A 10,571-nucleotide genomic window follows, 5' to 3' on the forward strand; every position below is an offset into this window, starting at 1 on the left:
TATTTACTTACTCCACAGCGCCGTGAATTAACGGCGCTGTGGTTTAAGTACCCTTAATTACCGCCATTAAAAGGCTTATCGGCGGTCTTTAAGGGGTTAAGAAACCTCCTCCAATCCCAAACAATACTCCCAGGCCACTAGGAATCCGTGGCCCCTCGTCCTTAGAAGAATGCTTTACAGAGATTGCTGTGATTCATAGAATGGAGAAACCGACGGGTCAAACGTGAGAAGATATTTCTATAATGGCTACCAAATGTCTTCATGGGGAAGCTTTCCTCTGCTCCCCGGCCCATCAGAATGTTCTGACCCGCTTCTTATGTATATCATACAGATCATGTCGCAATTGTCCAACATAGAGATCAAGAGTGTCACAGAGAAATAAGGTAAAATCCAAAATACTTTATTTAAAAATATAAAATATGACAAATTTGACAAATATAAAAAGGGGAGCCTCAAAACAAAAAACACACAAAAAATGGAGAGAACGGCTCCAGCAGTAGGATATTAGCTGTACATATATTTCCACCATATTGGGCATTCAGAGTACATCTGTATATTCAAATTACACAAGCAAATCATTCTGTATATGTTTACATTGAGGATAATGATCCCACATTTGCATGAAGTGTAGATAACATTGCAAACACTGGTGAGAGAGGGGTCAACAATTCCCAGTCCCACAGAAAGAAATCTTTTTGGTCCTATGTGTCAGTGACTGAATTATCAAAAAATGTTAAAGTGTATTGGAATGATCAGACTTCAGCAAATAACTACAAAATAGTTAAAGTGCCGGTGCAGAAGTATATAGGTTTCATTTGTTGATAGAATTTTAAAGACCGCAGCTTATATTACATGGTGAAATATTAAGTCCAAATGCCCAATTACCCATAGAGACAGGAGCCCATAACATCACTCTGCCAAGGCGGAGGTACAGTTTACATACCCCGGCAGAATTTTTCTTTCTTGGCCCTTTTTTCAGAAAATATGAGTGATGATGACACCAAACCTTTTTCTCCACTCATGGCTAGTGGTTGGGTGAAGCCATTTATTGTCAAACTACTGTGCTTTATGTTTTTAAATAATAATGACAACCCAAAACATCCAAATGACCCTGATCAAAAGTTCACATTCCCTGGTGATTTTGGCCTGATAACATGCACAGAAGTTACCACAAACGGGTTTGAATGGCTACTAAAGGTAACATCCTCACCTGTGACCTGTCTGCTTATAATTGGTGTGTGTGTGCATAGAAGTGAGTTTCTGGGATCCAGACAGACTCTTGCATCTTTCATCCAGCCACTGACCTTTTTCTACAAGAAGTAGAAAAATCAGATCGCGAGCAAAACACTTCATGAATACTTTATGCAGAGGCAGGATCTTCATGGTAAAATGTGGCGGCACATTGCTTCCATTACATGTTTTATCAGTCCAGCAAACCATAATGGAAACCTCCCTGTTGAGGAACACATAGGTAATGGTGTGTCACTATGGTTGGTCTCAGCTCCCGGATGATTTATGGGGACCTCACTGGCTGAGGTACGCCACTACAACTTCTCACTACTGCTCTCAAAGTCCATTTGGTGAGGCTCATATGTTCCTTGCTGTGCCACTGCATCTTTAGCTCTCCGTAAAAGAACGTGTCCCAGTATGGAGAAACTCTATCTTTCTCTCTAGTACAGACAATTGTGAAAAATGAGGATGATTGACCTCATGGAGATCAACATCCGACACTGCGGAGACACCATCACGTGTTTCTCAACGCAGTGATTCTAGAGCACTGCCCCCATCCCTTATGGGAAATATGTAAAACATGCAAAACAGAAGCCGCGGAGACACCATCACGTTTCTCAACGCAAGCAGTGACTAGCCAGGTCTTTCACCGGGAAGGAACAACCACGGGAAGGGCAGTCTCCAATGAAGGAAACCACCTATGCCAAAACATGGTATCCATCCACAGACAGCTGTTTCGGGGTATTGCCCCTCATCAGTGTGGAGTAGGAAACTGGCTAGTAAGAGCAATGCCTAGTTGAAGACTATGAAAAATGAGGATGATTGACCTCATGGAGATTAACATCCGACACTGCGGAGACACCATCACGTGTTTCTCAACGCAGTGATTCTAGAGCACTGCCCCCATCCCCCTTTTGGGAAATATGTAAAACATGCAAAACAGAAGCCGCGGAGACACCATCACATGTTTCTCAACGCAAGCAATGACTAGCCAGGTCTTTCACCGGGAAGGAACAACCACGGGAAGGGCAGTCTCCAATGAAGGAAACCACCTATGCCAAAACATGGTATCCATCCACAGACAGCTGTTTCGGGGTATTGCCCCTCATCAGTGTGGAGTAGGAAACTGGCTAGTAAGAGCAATGCCTAGTAGAAGGCTATGAAAAATGAGGATGATTGACCTCATGGAGATCAACATCCGACACTGCGGAGACACCATCACGTGTTTCTCAACGCAGTGATTCTAGAGCACTGCCCCCATCCCTTATGGGAAATATGTAAAACATGCAAAACAGAAGCCGCGGAGACACCATCACATGTTTCTCAACGCAAGCAATGACTAGCCAGGTCTTTCACCGGGAAGGAACAACCACGGGAAGGGCAGTCTCCAATGAAGGAAACCACCTATGCCAAAACATGGTATCCATCCACAGACAGCTGTTTCGGGGTATTGCCCCTCATCAGTGTGGAGTAGGAAACTGGCTAGTGAGAGCAATGCCTAGTAGAAGACTATGAAAAATGAGGATGATTGACCTCATGGAGATCAACATCCGACACTGCGGAGACACCATCACGTGTTTCTCAACGCAGTGATTCTAGAGCACTGCCCCCATCCCTTATGGGAAATATGTAAAACATGCAAAACAGAAGAGACTGCCCTTCCCGTGGTTGTTCCTTCCCGGTGAAAGACCTGGCTAGTCATTGCTTGCGTTGAGAAACATGTGATGGTGTCTCCGCGGCTTCTGTTTTGCATGTTTTACATATTTCCCATAAGGGATGGGGGCAGTGCTCTAGAATCACTGCGTTGAGAAACACGTGATGGTGTCTCCGCAGTGTCGGATGTTGATCTCCATGAGGTCAATCATCCTCATTTTTCATAGTCTTCTACTAGGCATTGCTCTTACTAGCCAGTTTCCTACTCCACACTGATGAGGGGCAATACCCCGAAACAGCTGTCTGTGGATGGATACCATGTTTTGGCATAGGTGGTTTCCTTCATTGGAGACTGCCCTTCCTGTGGTTGTTCCTTCCCGGTGAAAGACCTGGCTAGTCATTGCTTGTGTTGAGAAACATGTGATGGTGTCTCCGCGGCTTCTAGTACAGACAATTGTTTGGTTAAGTCATGTCCATCATACAGTATAGTGAACTCCGGATAGTCCTCCATACAATATACTGTGCTGCCCATAGTTATCCATATAGTATACTGCATTCCCCATAGTCCTCAAAACAGTATAATGCACTCCCAATAGTCCTCTGTACAGCATAGTGAGGTCTCCATAGTCCTCTATATAGTATAATGCACTCCCCATTGCCCTTCATACTGTATCATGCACTCCCCATAGTCCTCCATACAGTATAATGCACTCCCCATAGTCCTCCATACAGTATAATGCACTCCCCATAATCCTCTACACAGCATACTGCACTCCCCATAGTCCTCCATACAGTATAGTGAACTCACCATAGTCTTCCATGCAGTATAATGCACTCTCCATAGTTCTCCATACCGTATACTGCACCCCCATAGTCCTCCATACAGTAGAGCAAATGCCCCATAGTCCTCCATATAGTATGCTGTACTCCCCATAGTCCTCCATAAAGTATAATGCACTCCCCATAGTCCTCCATACAGTATGTCATGGTTAGGACATGGTTAATGTCCTGTTCTCGTAGGGTTAACTTTTGCTGGCCTCCCTTTTTGATCTGGGAGGGGTATTTATACCCACTCTAGACTAGGATTCCCTGTCAGCTATACTGTTGTTCTGACTGTGTCTGACCCCCTGGTGTGCGTGTATACTGCATTGCTTGATTGCCTCCAGTGTATGACCTGGTCTGTCCGCTCACTCTGTTCTCTGTCTCACGTTTTGGTACTATTGTCTTCTCCGGTTCTGACCTCCTGGTTTGTTATTGTTACTCCGTTACAGTTTGTCCCTATTGTACCGCACTGTTCATTCTGGCTTTTTGACCTCTGGCTTCCCTTCTGATAATCTCCTGTCTCACCCCATTGGTACCTCATGATCTCCTGGTTCTGATCTTAGCTTGCTTGACTACTCTTGTGTTTATGGTCTCCTCTGCACCCCGGCGTCTGGCTCCGCCCCCGACCACCTCCTTATCTGTCACATGGTTCAGGTCCTGTTTGTTACCTGGTTAGTTACCCGGCACTTTGCTCAGCTCCCTTGCTGCTGTGTGCAGGTCTCCCCGCAGCAGTAATACCCGGGAGTCGTGACACAGTATATGTACTCCCCATTGTCCTCTATACAATAAATAAACACAATATTCCCCCCTCCTGCTAACTACCCTACTGCTACAGTCTCTGCAGTGAGTTTTCTGAAGCGCCGCATACCTCAGCACAGCAGGCGCCATCTGGTGATGTCATCGCGTCCGCTGCGCTGAGACATCAGATGCCGAGGAAGAATTACAGGGAAGGAAACGTCAGCCTCCTCCATCATAGTTAAATGTGTCATGATGGGTTGGAGGAAGCCCCAGATTCCTGGGCCTCATAGGAGCTGTGTGACCAGTCACCATTGGCGGTACGCCACTGTGCAAAATCATGACTTATACCGATGTCTCATACAACTGGTGTCGTTTGGGTGATTATTCCTTCATGATGTCTAGTTAGCAAGTGATCCAGGTAAGTAGAAGTTACTATGCAATAGTGTTTACCTTATGTGTGGAGGAGAGGGTGTAACTACATGGGGGGTGTCACATTCACACCTGAGTGCTGGGGTTGAATAGGGTAAAAAATCCTTTCTGCCCCATTGGGGTACACCGATGTTATAAATGGCAGAGGTTAGGTAGGGGCCTCAGGACTAGAAGATGCTGAGAACGATGAGAATATGAATAATGAGCGCGGGGAGTGATGAGGATATTAATAATGTCTTCTTTCTGTCCTCTTACAGTGGTGATCATTTGGCAGGACCATGAGAGCCTCTCTGAGATGCATGATCTACGTGTGCTGCCTATGTGCTACTCTCACAATCTTGTCATTTTATATAAACCAACGAGAACAGAGGAATCCAAGGATAATAAGACGGGGCCCGAACCTCTCCACAGAGCCCATAACAGCTGTGGGCAATAGAACGTTCATCATAGCCCCCTATTATGACCCCAGAGAAAGCAGAACTGTCCGCGTCCTCTCCATCATCCACATATCTGTGACCAGACTTTACTGCTCTTTCCACTGTTTGCAGAATCAGACAGTGCTCGTCAGAGGACAGATAGATATCCACAGAGACAGGTTTGGTTTCCAGTATGGTACGGCTGACATCTTGTGCAAGGAACCTACAAATTGTGAGTATAATTACATATCCATCCAGGAATCTAATTCTACAAGAGAAGGGGACAACATCATGTTCAAGGTCAGGAATCATCACCTGGAGCCACACACAGACAACTTCACGGTGTGTATCTCTGCACTATTTGGACAGTACAATAATGTCCTCCAGATGATCCAGGGCATTGAGATGTACAGACTGCTGGGAGCATCAAGAGTCACCATTTATAACAACAGCTGTTCCCCGGCTGTGGATAAAATCCTACGATACTACAACCAACAAGGGATTGTAGAAGTCGTCCAATGGCCAATAGACCAGCATCTTCTGACATCTTCTGCATGGCTTTATGCTAAGGGTCTTAGGAGTCAGATTGGTTACTATGGGCAGACTGCGACCCTGAATGATTGCATATACAGGAACATGTATAGGAGTAAGTATGTTCTCCTCAATGACATGGATGAAATCATTCTTCCCATCAAACATTGGGACTGGACCTCAATGATGGCAGACCTCCAGAACCAATTTCCAAACACAAGTGTCTTCTGCATAGAGAACCACGTCTTCCCCACAAATATTAAAGAATCCACATTTGACCTTTGGACTAATGTTCCTGGGACCAATATTCTCAATCATCTGTTCAGAGAACCCATCAATAAGACCCTCTTCAATGATCGTAAACTGATTGTGAACCCCCGCAACGTGTTTCAGACATCAATCCATTCAGTTATAAAACTGAAAGGTATATCAAGGAACCTTCACCAAAATGTGGCCATTACCTTCCACTGCACCAGGTCCAAGAGGCCAAACATGCCCAGGAAATATCTGATCAAAGATCAAACACTCAGAAGATACAACCAGTCTCTGGTTCCCAATGTCCATAAAGTTGTTAACCATTTGTTCTCCAGGGTTTAAATAATGAGATAAACAAGAGACTAAATGATGGATCAATGAGGTCAGAGCTTCCTCCGATGGGATGTCACTATTTGAACAACTAAATATCACTCAGACTGCCGGGAACATGACTACAACTGAAAATCCACGGTGGAAAACCAAAGATGAGATAAGGTTATGAGCAGAGACCTATAAAAAATCCAACAATCCGGTGCCAGGACATTCAATTTAGGCCCCGTTCAAAAGAGCATAGGAGCAGAGGAGAGATCAATGTGACACAAGATTTGTATGTGATTAATTATATATTCTTTGAATGATGAGGTTTTGGAATATTATCAGTGAGTGCTTATACTAAATAACTTACATGTAGCTCTAAAGTGATTCAGGCTTAGCTAAAGAAAGATTGATTAAGGGATAAGATCACAAAACTCACCATAGAAAAACAACTGGTTTGTACTGGTATTTGCTGTGTCAGGATAACTTTATAAACAGCTGTAGATGTACAGTGGGTACGGAAAGTATTCTGACCGCTTTAAATTTTTCACTCTTTGTTTCATTGCAGCCATTTGGTAAATTAAAAAAAGTTTATTTTTTCTCATTAATGTGCACTCTGCACCCCATCTTGACTGAAAAAAAAGCAGAAATGTAGAAATATTTGCAAATTTATTAAAAAAAGAAAAACTGAAATATCCCATGGTCATAAGTATTCAGACCCTTTGCTCAGACACTCATATTTAAGTCACATGCTGTCCATTTCCTTGTGATCCTCCTTGAGATGGTTCTACTCCTTCATTGGAGTCCAGCTGTGTGTAATTACACTGATAGGACTTGATGTGTAAAGGCGCACTCCTGTCTATATAAGACCTCACAGCTCACAGTGCATGTCAGACCAAATGGGAATCATGAGGCCAAAGGAACTGGCCAAGGAGCTCAGAGACAGAATTGTGGTAAGGCACAGATCTGGCCAAGGTTACAAAAAAAGTTCTACAGTACTCAAGGTTCCTAAGAGCACTGTGGCCTCAATAATCCTTAAGGCTAAGTGCACACGTACCGGAACTCTTGCGGAAATTACCGCCAGAATTCCGGAATTCCAGTCCGCGGGAAAATCGCATTTTAAATTCCCGCGATTTTCCCGCGGAAAAACTAGCATTTTGCAAGCGTAATTAGCTTGCAAAATGCTAGCGTTCTCCAAGCGATCTGTAGCATCGCTGGGAGAACTGATTGACAGTTTGGTCACACTCGTCAAACATAGTGTTTGATGAGTGTGACCAACTTTTTACTACTGAGGCCGCCTATGCAGCATCAGTAGTAAAAGATAAAATGTAAAAAAAATTAAAAAAATACTGTTATTCTTACCCTCCGACGTCCCGCGCATCCGTTCCCAGTAATCCTTTGCGAAAATGCCCGCGATGGCGTCTGTTCTCGCGGGATCGCGATGTCTCGCGGTAATTCGCGATGACGTCGCACGAATGACCGCGAGACTTCGCGATCCCGCGAGAACAGACGCCATCGCGGGCATTTTTGCAAAGGACTACTGGGAACGGGAGCGTGGAGAGAGGCGGGAAGACTGCGCGGGACGCCGGAGGGTGAGAATAACAATATTTTTTATTTTTAAATTCTATTTTTTACAGGGGTATGGTACCCACAGCCCGGAGGACAGTCTCCTCTCCTCCGGACCATGGGTACCATCCGCAATTGTTCTGCTTACTTTCCGCATGGTGTGCACAGCCACATGCGGGAAGTAAGCGGAACAATGCATTCCTATGGGTGCGGGATTGCCGCCATTCCGCAAATTAATGAGCATGCTGCGGTTTTTACCACGAAGCGATTCTGCCACGGTAAAAACCGCAGCATTAGCACAGCATTGCTGAATCCCATAGGAATGCATGGGATGCTTATTTTTCGCGTTTTCGCGGCAAAATCGCGCAGTTAAAACAGCCGCGGAAACGCGAAAAAAAGGCCACGTGTGAACTCAGCCTAAATGGAAGCAGTTTGGGACCATCAGAAGTCTTCCTAGACCTGGCCATCCAGCCAAACTGAGCAATCGTGGGAGAAGAGTCTTGGTGAGAGTGGTGAAGAAGAACCCCAAGATCACTGTGGCTGAGCTCCACCGATGCAGTAGGGAGATGGGAGAAAGTTCCACAAAGTGAACTATCACTGCAGCCCTGCACCAGTCGGGCCTTTATGGCAGAGTGGCCCAACGGATGCCTCTCCTCAGTGCCAGACATATGAAAGCCCGCATAGAGTTTGCTAAAAAAAACACATGAAGGACTCCCAGACTATGAGAAATAAGATTCTCTGGTCTGATGAGACGAAGATAGAACTTTTTGGTGATAGTTCTAATCAATATGTGTGGAGAAAACCAGGCACTGCTCATCACCTGCCCAATACAATCCCAACAGTGAAACATGGTGGTGGCAGCATCATGCTATGGGGGTGTTTTTCTGCTGCAGGGACAGGACGACTGGTTTCCATTGAAGTAAACATGAATGTGGCCAAGTACAGAGATATCCTGGATGAAAACCTCTTCCAGAGTGCTCTGGACCTCAGACTTGGCCGAAGGTTCACCTTCCAACAAGACAATAACCCTAAGCACACAGCTAAAATAACAAAGGATTGGCTTCAGAACAACTCTGTGACCATTCTTGACCGGCCCAGCCAGCGCCCTGACCTAAACCCAACTGAGCATCTCTGGAGAGACCAGAAAATGGCTGTCCACCAACGTTCACCATCCAACCTGATGGAACTGGAGAGGATGTGCAAGGAAGAATGGCAGAGGATCCCAAAATCCAGGGGTGAAAAACTTGTGGCATCATTCCTAAGAAGACTCATGGCTATACTAGCGCAAAAGGTGAGTCTACTCAATACTGAGCAAAGGGGCTGAATATTTATGACCCTGTGACAGTTCAGTGTACAGTAATGAGAAAAAATGAACTTTTTATAATTTACCAAATGGCTGCAATAAAACAAAGAGTGAAAAATTTAAAGGGGTGAATTGTGACTGTCGCCTTGTATACGAAAAATAAACCTTGCTGCCAACTCAAATGTATCTGGTCTTCCATCGATAGAGGGAAATTCTCCGCAGGCACCAATCTGCATCTCTTCACCTGCCTCAATAGGATGAGAAGTCACGAAAACACCCTTGAATGTTTTCATATTCCTAAGACGTCTGTCCAACCGCACTGCCAGTGACATTGTCTCATCCATGGACAACAAGGAGGGACTATAAGCCACCATATCTCATATCTGACTAGTAAGACACTGGCAAAATTGAATGCAGAGAGTTGGGTTATTGCAGGAGGTCTCCACTGGGCAGCGCCTGAGCTGAGGGCAATAGTCTTCCACACTATGTTTTCACTGAACCAATCTGCGGATCATTGATTCAGCGACAACTAGAGTTGAGCGATACCGTCCGATACTTCAAAGTATCGTATCGGATGGTATCGGCCGATCTTTAAAAAAAGTATCGGTATCGCCGATTCCGATACCGGAAGTCCCATTCAAGTCTATGGGACTTCCGGTATCGGAATAAGAAAAACCCTTTCCTGCCCTTGTACAGCCTCTCTGGGGTCTGTACGGGCCTTTCGGGGGGCTGTGCCGGCCTGCCAGGGGGTCTGTGCAGGCTCCGGTGGTCTGTGCCGGCCTGCCGGTGGTCTGTGCAGGCTCCGGGGGGCTGTGCCGGCCTGCCGGGGGGCTGTGCCGGCCTGCCGGGGGGCTGTGCAGGCTCCGGGGGGCTGTGCTGGCCTGCCGGTGGTCTGTGCCGGCCTGCCGGTGGTCTGTGCAGGCTCCGGGGGTCTGTGCAGGCATCGTCCGATGGGACTACAAGTCCCATCGGGCGATGCCTGCTACCATGACAGTGATTGACACATTAGCCAATGATGGGACAGTAGTAGTCCCATCATCCGGCTAATGTGTTAAATGTAAAAAAAAATTACATGCTACATACATACAACATGCATACTACATACATGCTACATTCATACTACATACTACATACATGCTACATTCATACTACATAAATACTACATGCAACATACATACTACATATATACTACATGCATGCTACATACATACTGCATGCTACATACATACCACATATATACTACATACATACTACATGCATGCTACATGCATGCTACATGCTACATACATAACACATATATACTACATGCATGC

The 10,571-nt window shown here is 45.4% G+C and overlaps 1 protein-coding gene across 2 annotated transcripts in view; it reads left to right on the forward strand.

The window, feature by feature from the left end:
• Positions 1-9,440, forward strand: part of LOC141075686 (uncharacterized) — a 138,541-nt gene extending 129,101 nt beyond the window's left edge. For both annotated transcript variants that reach the window (XM_073562798.1, XM_073562797.1), the window contains exon 2: positions 5,130-9,440. In XM_073562798.1, coding sequence (XP_073418899.1) covers positions 5,151-6,416 — 1,266 coding nt within the window. In that variant the 5' untranslated portion in view covers positions 5,130-5,150 and the 3' untranslated portion in view covers positions 6,417-9,440. The remainder of the gene's footprint in view (positions 1-5,129) is intronic.
• Positions 9,441-10,571: the final 1,131 nt, after the last annotated feature.

The sequence above is a fragment of the Dendrobates tinctorius genome, unplaced genomic scaffold (genome assembly GCF_039654945.1).
Source record: "Dendrobates tinctorius isolate UK_male_01 unplaced genomic scaffold, ASM3965494v1 ptg000367l, whole genome shotgun sequence".
Taxonomy (NCBI): domain Eukaryota; kingdom Metazoa; phylum Chordata; class Amphibia; order Anura; family Dendrobatidae; genus Dendrobates; species Dendrobates tinctorius.